Here is a 22,243-nt window from a genome sequence, read left to right on the forward strand (position 1 = left end):
GCACTTAAATACTTTGGCAGTTATTTCCTAGTAGTCACCATGGTGGTAGTTCTTAGAGATTATGAAATAGCTGAATATGTACTGAATGTCAGTGATGGGTGTATTATCTGGCTCGCATGGAAAATTTTAAATGGATGTGTTCACAAGGCATTATAGTTCTGACAGAGTATCCACAGGAAAAAAACCCCAGAAGATGTTAGTGGACTTCCAGTTAGCACTTCACTGTTCTTACTGTTGCTTCCACTGTTGCCATTTCCATAGCAATTCTCCCTGCTTCACTACTGCACATCCTAAAATCCAGAAGCTCCTTCTTGGTGTCTTGCTGACACAGAATAATCACTCCCTCTGAGTTCAGTGAAGATTAGACAGGTTTCAGCAAACATTACTCTGTTTAAAAACAAGCAAGCAAAATAAAAAAACCCCAAAATAACTGTCGAAATCCCGTGAACAAACCAACTAAACCTAACATCTCTCAGAATGGTGTCAGCTTACAGAAGCATTTCAATAATGAACAATAATGAAGAGAAGGGTTTTTTTCTTCTTTGTTCCTGGGGGTATCTAGGAACATCTTTCACAAGCTCTAATGCTTTGGGGCTCAAAAACACTTGAAAAGTTTTAAGTCACATCCATGCAACAAAGCATTATTTAGCACAGGGTGTGTCTTCCTCTCTAAATCAGATATGCTTGGGACTCTGCATAAATAACTAGTTGGTTTTTCATGTTCAAATGTTTTTAGGCCTGAATTCTGTCATCTGTGACCTCATTTTTGGAGACTCTCCCATATTTTTTAAGTGAGATTACAAACTCTGCAGGTTCTGAGACTGCTTGTTCCCAGGGTAGAGTTTCAAAAGGCAAATAAGTAATTTTTCATGGATAAGTCTTCTCTTTTTCACTAGAAATACAGCTAGTCTCGATATTTCTCATCACTTTTTTTAATGTTAATAGGGTAGTAAATGTAATGTAATCTTATTTCCACACCTATTTATCCCCCAGAAATGAAAAACTGATAGATTATTTCCGATGCATATCAATACTCTTTTCCCTAGTTGGTTAAAATGCTGAGTGCATTCTTTTTTTTAATGAGGAGGTGGCAGCATGAATGTTTAGAGACAGTGGAATAAAGATGATTGCAACTGAATTTGGTAAAATTATTGTTAGCATAATGGGTATTCAGATCATCACTTAGCTACAAGAATCATGCTCTTCACTTTTATTGCAGGCTAAAGTGTTTTGGGAGAGTAATGGTGGAAAAATGTAAACTTGCATTGCAGCTAGCCACCAGCAGTAATTTTATGTATTTGAAAAAATACGGTTTGGCAAGTGGAGAGACATGTATTGACTGTTCTGAAACAGAATTTTGTCTCAATTCCAACATATCTGTCTGGGTCTAAACTGTCCCATATGTGAAGTTCTCCATGACTGCTTTTCCCATAATTTAACAATGAACTTGAGGCCAGGCTTTGTCTCTCATGAGCTCTGCATTCACCCTGTGTGGTTTTAGCTTTCTTGTATTTCAAATCCTGAGGACTTGTGGTCATGAGACCTCCCAGAGCGTCTGAACTGCTGAAATCAAATTGATTGCATGCATAAAAATAATTTATGCGTGTTGTTTCTATTCATCTGGAAATGTTATGCAATGGTATTTGATAAATTGCAAACAGTAAATATTTCCATTTCCAAAGATGTACTGAACCTACTCACCTATATTTGCCTGGTGCTTTTCCCACTTGAAGGTACAAGGGATGTCCTTCATTGCTGCTGTGCTCATTCTCAACCTGGAGGAGGCAGACGCTTTCATTGCCTTTGCTAACCTTCTAAACAAGCCATGCCAGCTGGCCTTTTTCCGTGTGGATCACAGCATGGTATGCACAGTTTTCTGGTTTTGAACTGTAATGTTCTTTTGACTTGAAGAACAGTTGTTTTATTGATGACTTCCTTTTGTCCTACTGAATAATGGAGAACTTTAACCTGTGATTACAAAACTGAGAATACCAGATACTAATCCATAAAACACATTCTCATGTTTTGACTTCTCCTCTAGAAACATTTAATGATTTTACTTATCCTAAGGAGTCACGTTGTGCTGACATCCTCAGTTCTTGCTGGGGTTTGTGTTGGTTTACAACTAAACATTCTTTTACAATGAAACATAACATTCTGCTTATGATGTGCTTTACTATCTCTACAGATGCTGAAATACTTTGCAGCTTTTGAAGTGTTTTTCGAAGAAAATCTTCCTAAATTGTTTCTTCATTTCAAATCATACAGTCTTACTCCAGACATCTATTTGATAGACTGGTGAGTTCACAGAACATAGAAAACCTAACCTTAGAACTGTTGGAACACTGTCTATTTTGCTATAGGTTTTTCAGCACTAGAAATAAAGCATTTAAAAAGGCATTCAGTAGGTGTTGTGAAATCATGATGAACTGTTTTGTGCAACTGCAGTTCCTCTGGCAGGCTTCAAGCTTTATTAGAAGGGATGTATTCAGTTAAAAAAATGAGACAAACAGGAGCTCTATGTGTTCATTTTCTTGTTGCTGCAGTTGTGTGACTTAAGTAGGGGAGAGGAGGCTACTACACCATAGTAGTATGGTGTACTGTGATTGTGACATGATGAAATGAGCATAGTCAGCTACTGAAGGAAGTATAACTATAGGAATAGAGACTTTAAAACAGAGGGAGGATGAAATTTAGGATCTGGTTTGGGGAGGGATAAACTTGAAAATACAGTGAACAGTTTGAAGTAACGAATGTTCTAAAGCAGAGAGTAGCAATCTATGTTTGTCTGTAATGGAAGGTAGTGATGCAGGCACCCATGAATCGTGGGCATGCTGTCAAAGACAGACTATCTATTTGTGTGTATAAGGATGAGCTTCATATAGAATTATTATTAGATTTTTGTGATTTTAATGTGGATAGAAATTCAAAAATGTATCACAGAAATGTAGCTATTGATTTATCATTGGTATGTTAGTGGGATGCAGCCCTCTATTGAGATGATTTATGGCTTTAGATTTAGTTTAGGAAACAAATGATGAACAGAGGTGTTAAACAATATGGCTTAAATGGGAAAGGTTAGGTTACACAGTTGTGATCTTTGTTGCTTATGTGTGTTTTATACTCTGAGTATGAAGAGGTTTGTAACTTCTTCAGCCAGAGCTTTCTAAAGGAGATGACATTCAAATGGAGGATTTCCTGTTGCATAAAAAGAGATGGGTTTCAGAGTACAAGTCCTGATTTAAAAAACTGGAGACTTGTGGATCATTGAAATAGGGGAAAAAAATAAGATTGTATGGAATAACTTGTCATCTGCTTACACTGAACTAATGTAACTGAGATTTAAAGGAAGTTGTCTTTTCATTTTTCTGAAATAAGTTATAACTGTTCCTATTTGTTTGGTTTTTACTCATTTGTAGGATTTTTACACTCTACAGCAAGTCATTACCACTTGATCTGGCCTGTCGTGTCTGGGATGTTTTCTGTAGAGATGGAGAAGAATTTTTGTTCAGGACAGGATTAGGAATCCTGCGGTTATATGAAGATATTCTCCTACAGATGGACTTTATTCATATAGCACAGTTTCTAACAAAACTTCCAGAAGATATTACATCAGAAAAGCTTTTTAGTTGTATTGCAGCTATTCAGATGCAGAATAGTAACAAAAAATGGGCACAGGTGAGTTTCTTGGAGATATATATATATATCTCAGTTAAATCAGACATGTCAGCACATGAATATGTGGGGCACTTCTCTTCATAACTATTTTATGCTGCTTGTCTGACTCCCAAGCCATGGGCACTTCCTTTCTAGTGTCTCATTCTAGAAATTAATCTCTATGCTAATATTGTGGTGGTTAATCTTGAAATTATTAAAACATTGGCAGTTTTAATATTCATCAAATAATTTACTTTTTCAGGTCTTTGCCTCACTGATGAAGGACAACAAAGAAGGGGACAAGAACCATAGCCCAGCACCGAAAAGCTAATGTGGAGGTCAATTGGAAATGTGGAAAACCACTTGATGATAAAGAAGTCTTCACATCACTTCTGTATGGAAAAAGCACTATAGAAAATGTGAAAATGAAATGGAAAAAAGACACAGCTCTCAGTGGAGTAATGAACTGATGAAATCTTCACCCTTTTGCCAGTATTAATTTTTGCCATGGGAAGATCTGGTTTCACACAGAATACTAAAACCTATGAAACTGAGAAGTGGGGAGTTCATATTTAATACTTTACAAGAATCAGCTCAATGCAATAAACATTTGTAATAACTTCTGTTGGTACTTTAAAAAAAGTTTTTGAGGCATAACTGTTTTTACAAATACCGCAAAGGCACTTTTTGGAGGGGATGAGGGAACTGCTAAATCTTAAGGCCCCTGAACTGCTATCCAAACGAAATGCTTTGGTACAAACATTACCTCCAAAATTAACGATTTGCAAGTATTGAGGACCAAATAAGGTGGTTTGGTATGTCTATGTGCAAGGTGGTTAAAATTTGGGAAGGGGTATTGTCTTACTTGTTTGGTTGGTTTTTTTAAGTTGCAGCTTCATTCTTCAGTCTGGGCAAATGTAATTAACTCAGGAACCATAGATGTATTGTGCCCAAACCTAGAGCAAAAATAATATGAATTTTGAACAGTGGTAAGAACAGGGCTGCTATTTTCACTGTACAGCTTTCAAAGCAAGTGGTGTTTAAGCATTTGTTTTGGTGTATTGGTTGTGGAGTAAATGGAGTAGGTATTCTGTGAAAGGGTTTTGTCACCAGAAGTTTTTTGTTGAGCCATTTCCAACGAAAAAATACTTGTATGTAATGGTGAACACTAGAAAATGACAAGGCTATTTACAGCTTTTGTGTTTTCAAAGAAGCAGCCACTTTTAACACTTGGAAATAATGCAGACACAGAATTGTTTTTGAAACTGTCTTTTTATTAGTGTGCAATACTGAAATCCAAAAAGCATCTGGTTTAGTGATAACTTAATTCTTTAACATCTTTTAACTGTGAGACATAAGGTCATACTGTATGTGTCACGGCAGATATTTTCAAACATTTCCTGTTCTTGAAGATGCTGTACAACAACCTGTGGTTGTAGGGGACAGAAATTTAAAATGGATAGCACTGCAGGTGAGGAACACTTGCACTCTCTTGATCCATTTTTTTGCTAATATTTAATGTAAATAAATTACTTACATGTGGGTTTTTGTAACTGGTCCCTCTGGAAATCAAGTAAAAATTACCATTATGTATTTTTAAGTGCAGGAGGCTTCCAGTTGTCCGGTGTTTTAAAAGCAGAGTCTGCATAATCGGGGTAAAGATTTAGTGTGGTGTAACTTGCATTGCTATCTGGTTTAAAAACTACATATATGCTACTCATAACATTACAATTTGAAATGTAAATGTCAGATTTTCTTAACTTATGTATTCACTACTTTAATTGGATCCGATTTGTCTTATATTTTTGTGTTATCTTGTACAGTTTTCTTACTTTTCAACTATAAATCTGTATATAACTGTAAATAGAAGGATCAAGCCTTCCTTTAAGACCACTAGTAACAATTCCTGTGTAAATAAAACTTAAGCAGATGCGCGCTGATGTTCTGTTCGTTCCTGTGGCGGTCGCTCCGGGCCGGGCTGCGGCCGTGACGGAGCGCTCGGTCAGCGCGGGCGCGGCCTCCGCCGCCAGGGGCCGCTGTGGCCGCGCGGCGCCGCGCGGGGAGCGCTTCCGCCGGCGGGCAGCACGCGCGGGCCGCCGCCATGAAGCCGGTAGGGGCTGTGAGGGGAGCGGGCCGGGCGGCGCGGGGAGCGGAGCCCGGGGCTCACGGGGGGCCGGGCGGGAGGGGAGCGGAGCCCGGGGCTCACGGGGGGACGCGCGGCAGGGGGAGCGGAGCCCGGGGCTCACGGGGGGACGGGCGGGAGGGGGAGCGGAGCCCGGGGCTCACGGGGGGACGCGCGGGAGGGGGAGCGGAGCTCAGGGCTCACGGGGGGACGCGCGGGAGGGGGAGCGGAGCTCGGGGCTCACGGGGGGACGCGCGGGAGGGGGAGCCGTGGCTGGTAGCGGCCTGTGCTGCCGGGGCTCCGGGAGCGGCAGCGCAGTGCGGGTGCTTGGGGTGAGCACCGGTGGTGACCCGGCAAAGCGCAGGCTCGTCTCTCACCTCGAGGCGAACGCTGACCTTTCAGCGCTCTCCCGATAGCCCAACATAGAAAGGGAAGCTAAAGTTGAACTGACTCAAATTCCGGACTCACAGATTGACAGGATTTTGTTCTCAGTTGGGAGGGGCCCGCAAGGATCATGGAGCCCAACTCTTAAGTGACTGGCCCGTTCAGGGAGTGATCCCACAATCTTGGTGTTACTCGCACCATGCTCCAACCAACTGAGCTAAGGATTCGAGAAACCGCACACTGATCCAGCCGCTTGTCCCCTTTGTGAAGGGACACATCACCCCTACCAGCTCTTCGATGCCCAGTTTCTCTGCACAGCCTTTGCCTTCCCCTGCCCCTCGTTAGGTGATCCTTTCTGTGTCCATTCCCATCCCGAGCACCCTCGGGAGTGTTTTGCAGGTTTGGCACAGGCCGCCTATATTGACCCGCGCCTCTGGGCTTTCCCTGAGCCCGGTTTCTCATACCCACGGTGCCTCCCCCAGCTCTGGCCTCCGTAACCCTGTTCTGGTACTGCTGCTGTTGTGAGCCTTGCAGCAGGCAGCCTCGCCAGGTCCCTGCAGCTGCTGGGCAGGGGGAGTTTAAGGGAGCAGAAAGCCAAAGCTCAGCCTGGGGAGGTGTGCTGCAGGAGGACATTTGCCCGAGCCTGTGGCCTTGGACGTTAAAGTCCCCCAAGGTACCTTATCATGTGCTGGGGAACAGCAGCACCCTGAAAAGAGAACAAAGTGCTTGGGAGCGCACAAAGGACTGTGGCCGAACAAGCTGTGTACCATACCTTGAGTGTCCTTGCGTCTAAAAGCAATGGACATAGGGTTTAATAACAAAGTTGTCAGAGAATGTTTCTGTAATACGTTTGTCTTGGTGCTCTCCTCTCAAAGATGTAACACAGTTGTGTAAATTTGAGGCTAACTGATGATACTGTTAGCAAGAAACATATTGTTCAGTCCTGATAGAAATAGGAACTCAGAGATCTTAAACAGTGAAATAAATTTTACAAAGGCTGTTAACATGTCAGTGACTTGTAGTTTTCTGTTTGTTTTCTAGAGAAAAAACACAAAGCGAGTTCCAAGTTTTCGCAAGTTGCTGAGAACTAGTCAGATAAAACTTGATAATAAATTAAAGAATAAACAGTACAAGCAGAAGAGTGCTGCTAAGAAGTATCGTAAAGAACAAAAGAAGCTAAGAGAGGCTGTCAGAGATGCTATTTCTAGAAAGCCTTTTCCGTTGGAGGAATGCAAGAAAAAACAAGTTGGTAAGTGTTTGTTTAAGTATGGGTGTTACTGAATATCCTGCTGCTTCCTGTGGTAAAATTCGAGAAAAATACTTCATTTTCTGTATACAGATAGTTACTGTTTGTGTTGAAAGAGAGGGAGACTTGTGAAAAATACAAAATGTAGCCATTCTGGTACCTAGAACTGTCTGTTAAAGATGGTAGAAATGTGTTTGCACTGATCACTATTATATGTCACAGTAAAGGGGCAGTTTTCTGGGATAACAAAAACCACATGCATAAAGGTCAGTGAGCTCCAGGTTGAAGGAAGGCATAAAATGGTCTCAAAAGTGTACACAGGGTTAGGTTTTCAAGGGTGACTATACATATAGCATCTTAATCTGTAAACATCTTCTTCTAAAATAGCTGGAAAATGGGAAGAAAAAGAGGAAGAAGATGCTCTTCCACTGGACATGATGGATGAAGATGACTTAAAATTAATGGAGGATTTGGCCCAAAAAGCATCCTTTTTAACCAGAGATCTTTCTTCTAAGTGAGTTGTGATGTCTCCTTTTCATACTAATTCAGCCTTGCGTGGTCAATATGTAATTAATACATAAAGTCATGCATTTATCAGGAGGTCTCTTTCAGTCTGGTGTTTCTTTGCAGCTCCGGTATAGTGTTTCCTCAGCCTGTCAGTACTTCAGTATTAATGTATTGATGTGTATCAGTACCTTCAGGTGTTCTGCCTGACCTTCAGGATACTGTTTCTGCAGTGTTCCTTCCTGGGAGGTCCCTGGCTGTGAAATGAGTAGCATCCCTCAAACTGAAAGAAGTGCTTTAATCTGTAAACAGAGTCTTTTTTTTTCTATATAGAGTATTTGGGACATTCCCTGGACAATGGACCACTATACATATTGCACTGCAAATTGGTGGAAAAAAATAAAAAGGGTTATGTAATCCATGTCTGTAAACACATGCAACACCAAAACATTCATACAAGAAGTTTGTTACCAGTTTTGTGGACCAAGGCATTGGGTAGAGTTCAAAGTGACATATGTAGAAAGATAGTGCTCCTAGTTGTAGAATAGTCTTTACAAATACACTTCTACAGAGTTGTCTGGTTACATGATTGTTTGAAAATCTTAGCTTGCTTTTTTTTATGGATGTGAAAAGACTCTATGCCTAGCTGCTGTAGGGTGGTTTTAATTTGTTAATGCTGATTCTACTTAGTAATTAATAATTTTGTCTAGTTTCAAAGGAAAGTAGTAGATTTTTTATTTCCAAAATTGCAGGTTTGCTGTATTCTACTACATGGTCTCTTGTAGCCACGCTGCAAGTTCTTGAATTAGAAGAATTTTATTTTAAACCTTCCCCTTTCTCCAAACTAACTATGCATGACATAAGTTTAAAGTCTTGTAAAACTCCAAGTTTATTGTGTGGTTTTATTTAGAGACATTTTGCAAAATGTAATTCTGTGTGTCTTACATTCATTATGCCAGAATGTTTTTAGAATGGTAGGAAAACAGTGGAAGTGGGTGCTCTTTTACCTCTTTTACTGTTACAGGCTTTTAGCTCCTTTCATGGTGTTCCCTTAAATTGGAGAGCTTGTCTTTTCAATCTCTTTACTCTGGTCAGCTATCATCTGTCTTAAAAACCTGTCAGATATTACACCACTTCCAGACTGTGTGTTCATAGTAGCACAGAGTAATTACTTACCTTCTTGTACACTTATGTGTAGTTTAGGAGCATACCTGTGGAAGGGTGACACACCACACTGCTATTGCTGTTGTCCTTGCAGAGAGGGGTGTGACACAGGCTTTGCCAGTAGTAGAGTGGGGGGAGCCCAGAAGGGAAGGAAGGACAAGTAAAACAGCACCCTGGCCTGGGTGAGAGGCAGACACTTAATCCAGCTGGTCATGCATGGTTCTTGTCTAATTACATGGCCGGTTCATTTAGTTTGCCTTGTATTTTTCAGTGAACCTGTTCACGTCAAAAAACGAAAACATGAAAGTGTGATTGAGAAATACGAGAAGGTGCCAAGACGTTTGCAAACAGAGCCAGAAAAAGAACTCATCCATCTGCTCCCCATCAAAGATAAGACTGGCATTATTCCTCAAGCTGTGGAAAAGCCAGGTAAGATGCAGATTCTGGAAATGGTATAGTACCCAAGAAGTATATAATTTATTCTTTTAAAATTTCACAGTGTTGATTATGTGCTTGACACTAGAAACTCTATTTTTGCAGTTCTCAATGCTGCACATGATGAAGAAGAGGCCACAGAAGATATGGAGGAAGCAGAAGGTAATAAAACATTATGTTTGCTTTTTGTTGTTTTTTTTTTTTTCCAAATCACTGACATACCTGAAAAGTACTTTGCTGTTTCCCAACGAAGTTTATAATTGAAGTGTATTTGTTCAGGATGTTTTTGAATATGTTCATTACCATGTTGCCACCAAAGCATGACCATTAATCAAAGCTTGCATTCTTACTTGTTAGAATCTCAAGAATGGCTGGCTTCAGATTCTCTTTCTTCAAAATCATTCTGATTTTTCACTTGGAAGCAATGCTTGCATGAAGTTCCTTTTATCCTTGTGTCATCTTTGCTAGTAAGAAGGAAGATATTGGTCTTACATAAAGAATATCTGCATGGCTCTATTTTGATTACTCTGAGATAATTTTGAAATGCAGTTCAGGACAGACTTTTGTAGGCTTTAAGTGTCTTTCTTTGTCTTTAAAATTTTTACTTAAAACATCAATACCAGAAAACTGAAATTTTGATTTGCAATTGGCTATCAAGTTAATAGTAATTTTCAAGTCATATTGCTACTTTTGGGTCCTTACTGTCTAAATATAATCTGAGGTTGAGGAAGGAGATACTTGTAGCAAAATAATATTCAGAAAACACAAACAAAACAATTGGATTTTTAAAAGGAAAAGTGAATGGTGAATAATTTGGTACAAATTGCAGAGTGCTGCAGTTTTTTGGCATGGTTGGGGTAATACGCTGAGTTTATATGTTCCCACTGTACTCGGAGAGCACCATGGGCAGATTCAAAATCATTTAGTCCGCTTCTTTTTGCAAGCAAAAGATTTTGAAGTGGAGCAAAAATTAATCTGTGGGTTAATATGAACGCTAGCAAAGTCATTCTTAAAGCTTCTTTGACTGTGGAACTTCTTGTGTTACTCCTGTGTGGGCTTACCAGGGTACCCTTCTGAAGTGCAGTATCTGCAACATGGTATTTGTTGAGTGACTTCCCCTCTTTTCTAACTCTCACATCTGTGCCAGACTTTAATGAGGAACCCCTGCCTATTCTCACTCCTGAGGAAATGGCTGCTGAAAGGAGACAAAAGCTGCAGGAGAGGAAGATGCACATAGCTGCCTTAGCATCTGCCATTCTCTCAGAGCCAGACAGCAATGTAGGTACATTTACTTAACCTGCGTGCACGTGTGTCTGTGTTGTGCACTAAGTCAAGGAATAAAGATATGAAGTGAGCAAACAGTAGCAAAAGCACAAGAACATGTGGGTAGAACAAGGAAAAGGTCAGTGTTGTATCCCTTCTATTATTTTTTGTACAAGCTACTTTGTTCCTTAAGCATGACCCCCATGTAAGCTCTGATTTCGGGGTTGTATCTGATAGTACTCAATGTTTCAAGATATACTAATAATTTTCTATAAATATGTGCAAGTTTGGAATAGCAGGATATTTTGAACATTCCTGAGATTAAAATTTTGTTGGGATATATCATTTCATGGCTCTTTATGCAGTAGATTCTGAGTAACTGCTGAGTTAACGTACATTGTGCTTGTCCCTTGGTTTGCAGTTGATCTTCATCTGATGTCTGCCTATTTTCTTCAACCAGATTAAGAAGTTGAAGGAGCTGCGGGCCATGCTGATGGAGCAGGATCCTAATGTGGCTGTGATTGTTCGGAAGCTGGTCATGGTGTCTTTGATGGAGATATTCAAAGATGTTGCACCTTCATACAAAATTCGGCCTCTGACCGAAGCAGAAAAGGCTACCAAGGTGAAATATCAAGTCTATTTATAGTGTATGTGAGTAGTTAAGAGTTTTTTCAGCTATGCCAAATACTAATACTGATTTGTTTAATATGAATTTATGGTTTTGAGCAAAGGGGACAAATACACAAATACTTGTGGAAGCTCTGAAGCTCTGATGCTTTCAGGAGCAGAGGTTTTTGTCTTGAACCTTTAATTATTCCTTCAATAAGTTGGTGACATGCAGGTGGTAATGGAGGGAAAAAGTAGCATCTGAAAGTAGTATACCAAACCTGGGTGACTTTCCTCAGAGACCTTGGAATAAGGTCCTGCGCTGAAGAGAATTAGAAAGAAAGCAAATGATGCAATATTTTCACCTAACTGGCATGGATTTCTTTGAAATTTATTCACCAATTTGCAAAAAAAATGCAGAGCAACTTGTTTTCTGGAGCTTGTTTTTAACCAATAATTTAGAAGGTTGAGTATAGGTTTAGTGCAGTTTAGAGTAATGTTTTTAAAATAATGTGTAGTTGATAATGTTACTTCAAGCTCTATAAATGAAATAGGCCTAGTTGAAAAAGGCCCTCTGAAGACATCTGTAAAAAAATGCAGAAGTATATAATTTTTAATGCATTTCTAGGAATGTCTGTCTAGAAAAAAAAAGCTACTTAGATATCTGATACTTGCTTTAAAATTTCTTTTTTTTCCCCACCATTGGCTAATTTCACTATTTAGCTCTCCAAATAAAATCTCATTTCTGTTATGTTTAAAGGTTAAAAAAGAAACTCAGAGACTGCGAGAATTTGAAGAAGGTCTTGTAAGCCAGTATAAATTTTATTTGGAAAATCTGGAACAAACAATTAAAGGTACAGTCAGCACTTCCCATTTTTTTAGTAAAGGCAAGATTGTTTGCAGTGGTTTCCCTCCTCTGAATGTATGCTACCTTCTGTCTTCGAGATAGCACTTGCATGAAGTATGCAGGAGAATGCCTGCAATCACTGAAAATTGAAATATTTATAAGCTCGCTATCATTCTGAACAGTAATCACTAAAAATAATATTTTGTGCAGATTGGAAGCAAAGGAAGTTGAAGAAAAGCAATGTCATCTCATTAAAGGCATACAAAGGTCTAGCCGAGGTAGCAGTGAAGTGTCTGTGTGAGCTGCTTGTGGCCCTACCCCACTTCAACTTCCACAATAACATCATTGTTCTCATTGTTCCACTCATGAATGATCCATCAAAAATGGTAAGTGATTTTCTGATTACAGTTCTTTTTTTGCATGAAAAATAATTCTTTCTGAGCCTTATTCCACAATATCCAGATCTTGTGGCTGGATCTTTTCACTATTTTAAAGGCTGTGTGCACTTTGTAATTAGTAAATACCATGAGTGTCATCTGTTAGTAGCTGTTGTTGTGGACTTGGCTTTACAGAACAATTTATGTGTTTTGCTTTTCAGATTTCTGAATTGTGTGTTGAGGCAGTTAAGAAGCTCTTTAAACAGGACAAGTTGGGCTATGCTTCACTTGGTGTAGTTAAGGTCATTTCTGGCCTTGTGAGGGGTAGAAATTACGATGTCAGACCTGAGGTAAGAGTCTTTCTGTTGTACATCACAATATTCTTCAGTCAAAAGTTTAAAAAAATCCAAACATTAGAGTTACTGCAGCTGCTGGCTACAGACAAGCAGAATTTCCTCACTCTGTCAGACCACAGAGAGTTCAGGATTAGGCTGAGCCAGAGAGTTAAAGAGAGGTATGGGACAAGGGAAGGGGACTCAGAGGTGAACATCAGATCCTGCCAGAGATACGGGTTAAGTCAGGCAGCGAGACTTGAAGTGAAAGGCAAATGGAGGAATGGATAGAAATGGACAGTGCTGGGGAAGGAACTGGGAACAGGGATTAAGAGACACAGGTGTGAAGGAATGGGAGGGAAATAAACGGAAGAACCTTTGACCAGCAAAGCCCACTAGCTGGAATGGAATTCAGGATCTCTTACCCTTTGTTCCTATGAGGTTGTAGATCACCTTTCATTGTATTTATTTTATTTTACAATAGGTGTTAAAAGTATTTCTTCACTTAAGAATTAAGGAAGTAGAATTACAAAAAGATTCTGAAGACATTGCACCTAAGAAAAAGTTCATGACTTACAAAGAGAAAAGAAAAAATCTTTCCAGAATGCAAAGAAAGGTATGACATGTGGTTTCTCATGCTCTACTTCTGTTACTTTATGTAGCAATTTTTTCCAGAAATGATTGAACATCTGCTATTGCCATTGTTAACTCTCAGCATCAGTCATCAGTTTTTACATTATATTTGAAAATTTATGAGGTCCTACAGGGAATTTAATTATCTTCCTATTTTTTTCCTCTTTTCTGTGTTGATAATGCTTTTGACTGGTTGTTTCTGATAGGGGCGTTTATCCTGTAGAATCACAGGGTGACTTAAGCAACTCACCAAGTGTGGAAAATTTGTTCTCGGGGTATCTTTGCAACCTGGGTATCCAGACTGGTTGGAAACATTTGATCTTAAAATCAACTGTATATTTTCAGTGGAAGAAAGCAGAAGAGAAACTGGAACGAGAACTCCTGGAAGCAGAAGCATCAGAAAGTAAAGAAAAGAAACTGAAGTTGGTAAGTAATTGAGAGATTATTTCCCTATTTTTGCAGAGTGGCAGCTTCTAACCCTTTTGTAACTAAGTGTCTTCTCTTCCTTCCAACCTGTCAGCATTCCACATCTTTAAATCATGCTGTCAGCTAACAAATACTTTGTCTGTGACAGAGATTCCAGTAAACCAAACTCTCAGTTTACCCAGGAAGGCCAACAGCCATTTCTATTCCCTTCTGCTCTCTGCTCAAAAAGGTATTGAATGCATTAGCAAATGTCCTCCAGGTGCCCTGTTCCATAGGACACTATGTAGTGGGTGTTAAAGCCTCTCGGAGTGGCCTTTAGGCAAAGGAGGAGTGTGGCTGTAGTCAGGTGAGAGTCATGGGCAGGAGAGCCCTTGAGGACTTGAGATTTTCAGCATAAGAAGAGCAGAGAGGGCAGTGCCAGGACTGGTTTGGAAGGCCTGAGTGCAGGTTTGGACAGAGAGAAGCATTTCAATTAAGTGAAGTGGAAATGTCTATTTTACATGATTAAGTATTTAATTTTGTTTTCTTTCCTTTAGCACACAGAGACCTTGAATATTGTATTTGTAACTTACTTCAGGATCTTGAAGAAAGCTCAGAAGTCTCCACTTTTGCCAGCTGTGCTAGAAGGTCTTGCAAAGTAAGAACTGTCTGCCTTCTCTTGTGTGTATTGGAAAAGACATAAAGCACTAAAGAAATTTTTGTCTCTGAAAGGGATTTAAGCAGTGAGAAAAGATAGTCCCAGACAAATTCTTTTGTTTCTCTGCTGAAGTTTTCAGCTGTTTCCAAAGGCATTTCAATGTGATTTGAAATGTTCCGTGGTAGAATTGATGTGGTGCAAATGCCACAGAGGATGATGTGATTCCATTATTTTGTCTGATTAATTGCTGAAGGACACAAGCATGTTGTTAATGCTCTAGAAAAGCCATGATTAGCATTTTGGGGCTGAATCGTGCTTTCCTGTGAAGACAGTAAATGTTCAGCATTTGATTTAGCCTGCTTTTAAGATGTGTGTCTTGGCAATTCAGAACACTTTGAACTGAATTTTCAGATGATGTCTATACCTTAAAAATCAAAATCTCTCTGATTCAAGGTTTGCTCATCTCATAAATGTGGAATTTTTTGATGACCTATTGATTGTCCTTCATTCTCTCATTGCATCTGGGGTAAGTTGAGTTTTATAATAGTTTTCTTAAAATTAGTTTATTTTGGGTACTTAATCAGTTTTGTATTCTTAGGATTTAAGCTACCGTGAGAGTCTTCACTGCATTCTCAGTGCTTTTCATATACTCTCTGGTCAAGGTAAGAGATTTTTCAAATCAAACTTTTGTTTAATATTGCCTGATAAATAAATGGAGTAAATGTGTTTATTTGGGATTATGTTAATAGGTGATGTTCTTAACATTGATCCGATGAAATTTTACACACATCTTTACAAGACACTGTTCAGCCTACATGCAGGTAATTCCAGAGTCTTATTTTCACTGTTCACCTAGATGTTTATTCTGTTTCTTTGCTATCAAAGCCTTTATGTAGCATTAATAAACTACACTTTTTTAAAGATACCTGATTTCCGAAAAGATTATTGTCTGGTTTAAACTACTTTTTTTTTCAGGTTGCACACTGCATTACTGCAATACAAATACTTGAAGTATTATTGCAATATATGGTTCTAATTGTGTAATTTCAGTAGGAAAGGCCAAGTATGTGATCTTGGATAAGCATTTTTCCTGTCCTCAGTTAAAATTTTTTTACATCCTTATAATTACTTCTTTCAGGGGCATTTTAAAAATTCTTGTCTTTTTTCTCTAATTCTTTCTCCAATAAAGAAAAAAATACCCGATTTTCCAATATAATTTAAAAAAATTAAATTTAGATTCTGTTTGCTAAAATTTTCTAGTATATATTTCTGATTTTTGTAATTATGACATTTTAATTTTCTAATCTAAATTTTCCAGTAATTATGAGAAGTTGAATAATTGATGAAAAAAGAGATTTATAAAATTTGAAATTAACATAATTTTAATTAACTTCAGAAATGTGAATTCACTAAGAATTAAAAGATTAAGAATAAACGTTCTGCAGATCTGGATGGGTAAAAGACTAAATCTTTGTGCTGTTTAATAATTTATAGAAAATGATACAATGAATGCGTTTAGGATCGAACCAGTAGCTGTGTTTCATGTTTAGACATTTTTGATGGAACAAGTCTTATCTTAGAAAGGGGCACAGAAACAATGGTACATTTTTTTTGTTCAAAGCTGGACTATTTTGATCAAAAAAGGGTGGATGCTTAATGTCTGAATCACGAGAAGTGTCTGAGCCTCACAGCTTTCATGCTGTTCTCAGTTTCCAGTGCCCAGCCTGTAGCAGATTATCCAGCTGTAGGTCCATGACGTGGTTATTTACTCTTTGTGTGAAATTCTGCTTTTGAGGTGGCACCAACGAGGACATTGAGATTGTGCTGCAGTGCCTGGATGTCATGTTTGCCAAGAGGAGAAAGCAAGTGTCCCAGCAGCGAGCTCTTGCTTTCCTAAAGAGACTTTCCATCCTTGCTCTTCACGTACTTCCAAATTCCAGTATTGGGATCTTGGCAACAAACAGGATATTTATGCAAGTAAGTTTTACTTGTTGAAATTTTTAGCTTACTGGCTAAAGATTATTGCATTTTTTGATAAATTGATTTTATGCAAAACTTTTTAAAGCATCTTTAACAAGAATATGAAAACAGAGTATCCTTAAATGCTGCTGAGACTGAATCATGTGGAATGGATCCTGAAACTGACTTAGCCATGTTATAATTGGGTGTGTAATATAAACAACTTAGTTTCTGGTTTTTTTGTATTGTAGACATTCCCAAAGATGGACCTCTTACTAGACAATGAATCTCAAGGCAGTGGAGTTTATCTCCCAGAATTAGAGGAACCAGAGCATTGCAACGCCCAGAACACTGCCCTGTGGGAGCTGCATCTACTGCAGGTTCATGAGTAACTCAGGGATTTGGGAAGAAACAGCAGTAAATAGCTGCTCAGTGTTTAGGTGCTTTACACAAATGGACAACAGAGGTCTCCAGCCTTATCTGTCAAGTCTTGGCTGACATGAACCTATTCCAACAGAGTGGAAGAGGAAGACCAACACAGTGGTATGGAAGGATGAGCTCAAAAGGGGATGTTACACATCCCCTATGATAATACCACACTGGGTCTACTGCAGGTTGCCTTATTAGATTTCTTTGGAGACTTTTTAAATCTGTTAAGTTTCGTTGCAGTCCAGCCCTTGTTCCAGGAGGAACTGACACCTTGATCTGTCATTCCAGTCAGGGTTTGGAGAGGGCTTCCTCTGCCCTTTCTCCCTGTTTTCTGGGAGTAGGAGTTAGATATGTAGCTATGGAGAATCATGCTCACAGCATGATATGAGTGAATAAATGCATGACTGGGTGTTCTTACTCAATCCCACAAACTGACTGATTTTGTGGTGCTCAGTTTCTAAACTAAAGGACCTTCCATCTTACAGAAATGGAAATAAATATGAGAATCTATAGATAAATACATTATCCCTTACTGTCTGTCTACTGCCTTCTTTCTTTCTTTCTTTCAGAGACATTATCATCCAACAGTGCAGAAATTTGCATCTCACCTTATTGCTGGAGCTCCAACTGAAGGCTCAGGAGCTCTTCCACTTGATTTGACCCAAAGGTGAGTTATCAAAGAGTTCTTTTTTTTTTCTAAATAGGCCCTGAAAGGAAGCTGTTGCTTATACTAAATTAAAGGAATTCCTAAAAATAATTATCTGTGAAATTAAGGACTCTGATCTTCAAACTCTCTTTGTTCTTCTGCCAGTACAGAATGTTGGCTGCCTTTTTTTTTTCCCTTTTGAGACTTGTTGCCAGGCTGTGACAAGGGTAAACATCTCAAAGTGCAGTGTGTTTTCTTCCCCCGGGAGCAAAATATCTTCAGCAGCAGCCCTGATCTGAATATGGATCAGGATCACTGAACTGGGGCTGTCCAGTGGAAACTAGAACCCAAGTTGCAGTGTAAGGTCTGTAGCAGGTTAAAACATGAGAACAGCCGTCCAGGCTCAGACGAAGATCTAATTCAGCATCCTATCTTTGGCAGTGGCTGGCAGCAGGTGCCTTGTGAAAAGTAAAACCAGGGCATACACGTAAGACATGCTCTGAGCAGTGTCCTGGCCTCTGACAGTGTTTCAGCTTGGTGGATTTCCTGAACCTGATACCATTTTCTGTTAGTGCCTCTCTCTTCATGGAGTTCTTTCCAAAACTGTTCCATGTTCCTTGAATCAGAGCACACGTTGCAAATGCAGCATTGTTTGGAAAGGGTTCTATGAGTTCACAGCTCCTTATGGTAAAATCTGCTTTCTTTTGTTTTGAACCTTGTGCCAGTTTGCTTAATTTAACAGCCCCTGGTTCTTGCTCTGGGAGCTGAAGTGAACAGTCTGCTCCATCACACTCTTTCTGTGCCTCATAGGACTTGGCAGACCTCAGTCATAACATACCTCCATCTACTGTCTCTCCTGGATGGAGGGATCCAGCTCAGACAGGAACTGTTCCATATTTTCCATCAACTTTATTGCATGTTCCTGTACTTACACCAATTTAAGCATTTCCAGATTAAATTGGAGACTTGCTTGCAGTGTTTGAGATGTGGGTGATCTGTGGATTTATACACTGATGTAACTAATTTCTGTTGTGTTCAGTTTCTTTTCAACTCCAAACAGCACTAAAGTCACAATCCCATAAAAGTATCTGTCCTAACAAGAAGATTTTTTTTGTTTAAGTGATAGTGGTCAGCTCAGAGTGTATTGTTTTTATGTGGAATTGCTTTTTCCAACACTAAATTTCATTTGCCATTTTTCTGATCATCTCATACAGTCTGTCTGCAGTTCTCCACCCAGTAGCTCATTCTTACTACTACAAATAACTTGGTATTCTCCAGCTCTTTTTTGAGCATGTTGGAAAGCACAGGTCCTGGAAAACACCTTGTGAAAATCCAGTTTCTTCCTGCCATTGCAAAAACTGACCATAGACTCCTGTCCTCTGTTTCTTGTCTTTTAACCAGTTCTTTTCTGTGATGGTTTTCCCTGCTCTCTCATGGATGCTTTTTCATAAAACCCTTTGGTAAGGAACTGTTGGAAATTCTGGCAGATTGTGTCAGCTAGATAATCTTTACCTGCCTTTTTCCTCCTCTCCTTTTTCAAATATGTACAGAGCAGAGCTCTGGGAAGACAACAGAGCAGTTTTCTTGTCTCCCCCAGCTGAGTAATTAGACACATTTTACTTACTTTGACTCACATTGTTTCCCAGCCCTTGGCTTCTGATCTTTTCCAGGTGATGCTCATTACTCTGAGGAGTTCTCCTAAAGTGTGGTGGAGGGGGAGAGTGGGGGGAGTGTGAGAAATTGCTCTTGGAGTGGTGATAGATCAGATGAAGCTGTATTTATCTAATGCCATTTTCTTTCACTGTTTGTTTACTGTAGATCTGCTACAGAACTTTTTGAGACATACTGTATTAAGGGAATGACCTTTAATCCTCCTGTTGCATCAGTAACACCCAGAAGAAAGGTACTGTCTCATCTCTGTATCCTTTTTTAACTATGTGACACACCAATGTAACCTGTATCTTCTGGCTCACTGTGCAGTGCCCAGACATTGGCACACTGAGTTTGGCTTCTGCTTTCTGTACTTTTTGCATCAAGTATATTTTTTTAACTGGCATAAGATAGGACTGAGTATAAGGAAGGAAAAAATAGCTGTATAAATAGTCCTACCTCCCACAGCATCAGTTAACATAGCAAGACTAATACGGTAGCTGTTATTTTGCACTGTGCCGTGGTTCAGTGCAGATTTCTTGGCTCTTTTCTGTAATGATGAACTAATGTTTGTTCAAAAAGCAATAATAAAAAGCCAGCTCTTTCCCCAGGGTGGGTAGTTGCCAGGACAGCTGGATTTCCAGAGCGTTTGATTCAGTCTGTCGAGGGATACTGATCCCTGTTAGTGTCACTAAGTGGAAATTTGAGGGGAACAAAGAGTTAATGTAAAAAGAGGAGAAATGGGGAAAGTGTGTTTATATCCTCAGCACTGGATGTGTTCCAGATGCCAGCCTCCATTAAGTGCCCAGTGAGTGGTGTGTCCTTTGAAAAGTGATAATTTTCCTTCTTTCTAATGTAAACAATATAACCTATTAACATTGTCAGTGCTCCACTTTGTAACTCAGTAATGTCAGTTGAAGCCTTGAAAGCACAATTTTTCTTTCCATTTTAGAGAAGCAGCTTCTGAAAATGTGTTTGTACTTAACTTATTCAGTTGTTTTGTAATGACTTCTTGATGTGTGTATCCTGCTAGGGAGTTACATGAGCAGCTCTGACAGAGCAAGGCTGAGAACAGCAGATGGGAGAGAAATTTGGGTTGAATAACAAAATGCACAAGCTCTTTTAGGTAGCAGAAACAATGGAACAGAAAGATAACAAAGTGTCCATAGATGGCTATAATGGACCTAACTGGGAAAATCACCTTGGGGTCTTGCCTGTTCTATGGTTGTTTGGCTCATTTAAAAAATTTTGGCAGTATCTGTTTTCCCCACTCTGTCTTGCGTGTCCTCTGTGTGCCAGGCTGCCAGTCAGCATCTCCCTGCTCTTGACAGAAGCTGTGACTTGGAGCCCTGTGCACCACTAAAGAGAGGCTCTCATTTCTCTGTGAGTGCACAAAGTACTTGACTCTGGGAATTTTAAGACGTTCATAGGGAAGTTTAAATCATGTGCATGACAATCATGCCTCATCTGAGCACCGGGAAAATGCAGGGCTCCAGGTGTGGCTGGAGGCAGAAGGGCCAGGGAATTCCTCTCTGACTCACAACCTGTGCTGTGAGCATTGTTGCTTTCACTGGCCTTTTGGTCAGAGACGCTTGATTTATAAAGGTGTGCTCTCACCAAACTGTGATTTGTAGTTATAAGGTGTGTTGAACAGGAGGCAGTGTGTGAACCCCCCAGAGCTGGAAGCCATGGCTGTGTGTAGTAGGTAATCTTTTAAAGCCCAGCTTACCAGAAAGCAGAAAACCCTCACCAAACCCACGAGCTTAGGAAGGAGTGCCTGAGGCAGTGCTTGTGTGCAGCCAAGGGAAATTTACTGCAGGCCAGGCAGGAGTGAGCTGCCAGTTCCAGTCTGGTCCAGATGACCGGGACCACGGGAGAGAAACAAGGCTGCTAATCTAAGGTAGGCATGGAAAACATGGCCTTGCTTAGTAATACAACTAATATTTTGTATTTTTCAGGATACCTTCTCACAAATGGATTCATTTGTAGATGAAGAACTAAACAAACAGCTTCAACAACATGTCAGTGAGACTGTTGCTCACAAACCCTTGGATTTTGCTAAGCACTTGAAGGAATCATCCTTGGCATAAATGTACCTATCAATCAAGTTCACTTGGCTTCTTAATTACGGAGAAAGATTGGCTGAAAGAAATCACCACTCATCATAAAAGGAATAAAAGTAGGCTTTTGTGTGAATACAGAAACACACAAAAATGTACCAGCAGTTTTTCACACAGCTACAAGCCTGTCCCCCTAACCACCAAGCCCATGTTCAGGGGGCTGGGGAATCACAATGAACTGTCATGTCAGTATTTTAAAAAGATACAAACCCATGTAATTTAAGAATTGTTTCAACCATGCATAATTGTATTTTTGTTTATGTATTTTTCTAATTTTTATAACAGAATACAGACATATGTGTTTCTGGGAACTCACTGGGTTGTGTTGATAACTTAATAAATATTTTGAAAATGTTAACATAATATTGACTTTTTGATGTCTAAGTTACCTAGACATTTGGAAAATGTATTGCATTTTTCCTGTTTTTCTTCTGATTTCTAACCATTTGTCTCATCTTGAAATGATTTTGCATTTGGTGTTTTTTTTTCCCTCTGATGAATCTTGGTATTAGCAAATTAAGAATATTGAATTTCAGTTCTATATTGTCATCGTGATTGAATGCTCTACTGCAGTGACTTGAATAAAGCATTTGCTGTAAAGAATACTGGACAAATACAAGGTAAGAATGTTTTGAGGTTTTTTTATGTAGATAATTCTCTCCACATTCCCCAAATATTATTTATTGTCTGATTGTTTTAGAATCCATTTTCTGCTGCATGTGGGCTTTGAGAAGAGCAGGTGAAATATATGAAATAATTTAAAGGTGAGTACTGTCTCGATGTGAATTCCATTGTACAGGGGAATG

General features: G+C 39.4%; 2 protein-coding genes across 3 annotated transcripts in view; both read left to right on the forward strand.

Annotated features, from left to right (window-relative positions):
• Positions 1-5,589, forward strand: part of TBC1D12 (TBC1 domain family member 12) — a 41,776-nt gene extending 36,187 nt beyond the window's left edge. For both annotated transcript variants that reach the window (XM_069019670.1, XM_069019671.1), the window contains 4 exons: positions 1,734-1,862; positions 2,189-2,298; positions 3,420-3,678; positions 3,920-5,589. In XM_069019670.1, the coding sequence (XP_068875771.1) occupies positions 1,734-1,862; positions 2,189-2,298; positions 3,420-3,678; positions 3,920-3,988 (567 nt within the window). In that variant the 3' untranslated portion in view covers positions 3,989-5,589. The remainder of the gene's footprint in view (positions 1-1,733; positions 1,863-2,188; positions 2,299-3,419; positions 3,679-3,919) is intronic.
• Positions 5,590-5,729: 140 nt separating this feature from the next.
• NOC3L (NOC3 like DNA replication regulator) lies at positions 5,730-22,056 on the forward strand. Its single transcript, XM_069019676.1, has 21 exons — positions 5,730-5,767; positions 7,205-7,412; positions 7,797-7,923; positions 9,349-9,506; positions 9,618-9,674; positions 10,660-10,790; positions 11,236-11,397; positions 12,142-12,235; positions 12,439-12,614; positions 12,827-12,955; positions 13,422-13,553; positions 13,916-13,996; positions 14,533-14,633; positions 15,087-15,159; positions 15,232-15,295; positions 15,383-15,454; positions 16,429-16,610; positions 16,844-16,972; positions 17,591-17,688; positions 19,486-19,570; positions 21,276-22,056. The coding sequence occupies exons 1-21, from the start codon at positions 5,759-5,761 to the stop codon at positions 21,405-21,407; spliced, it is 2,400 nt and encodes a 799-aa protein (XP_068875777.1). The 5' UTR covers positions 5,730-5,758; the 3' UTR covers positions 21,408-22,056.
• Positions 22,057-22,243: the final 187 nt, after the last annotated feature.

The sequence above is a fragment of the Aphelocoma coerulescens genome, chromosome 6 (assembly GCF_041296385.1).
Source record: "Aphelocoma coerulescens isolate FSJ_1873_10779 chromosome 6, UR_Acoe_1.0, whole genome shotgun sequence".
Taxonomy (NCBI): Eukaryota; Metazoa; Chordata; class Aves; order Passeriformes; family Corvidae; genus Aphelocoma; species Aphelocoma coerulescens.

Excerpts from the sequence above, each read along its gene's own strand:
- NOC3L (XM_069019676.1), top strand. Across the intron at positions 10,791-11,235 it reads TCTCAGAGCCAGACAGCAAT|ATTAAGAAGTTGAAGGAGCT; the intron begins GTAGGTACATTT and ends TTCTTCAACCAG. Across the intron at positions 15,160-15,231 it reads ATTCTCTCATTGCATCTGGG|GATTTAAGCTACCGTGAGAG; the intron begins GTAAGTTGAGTT and ends TTGTATTCTTAG.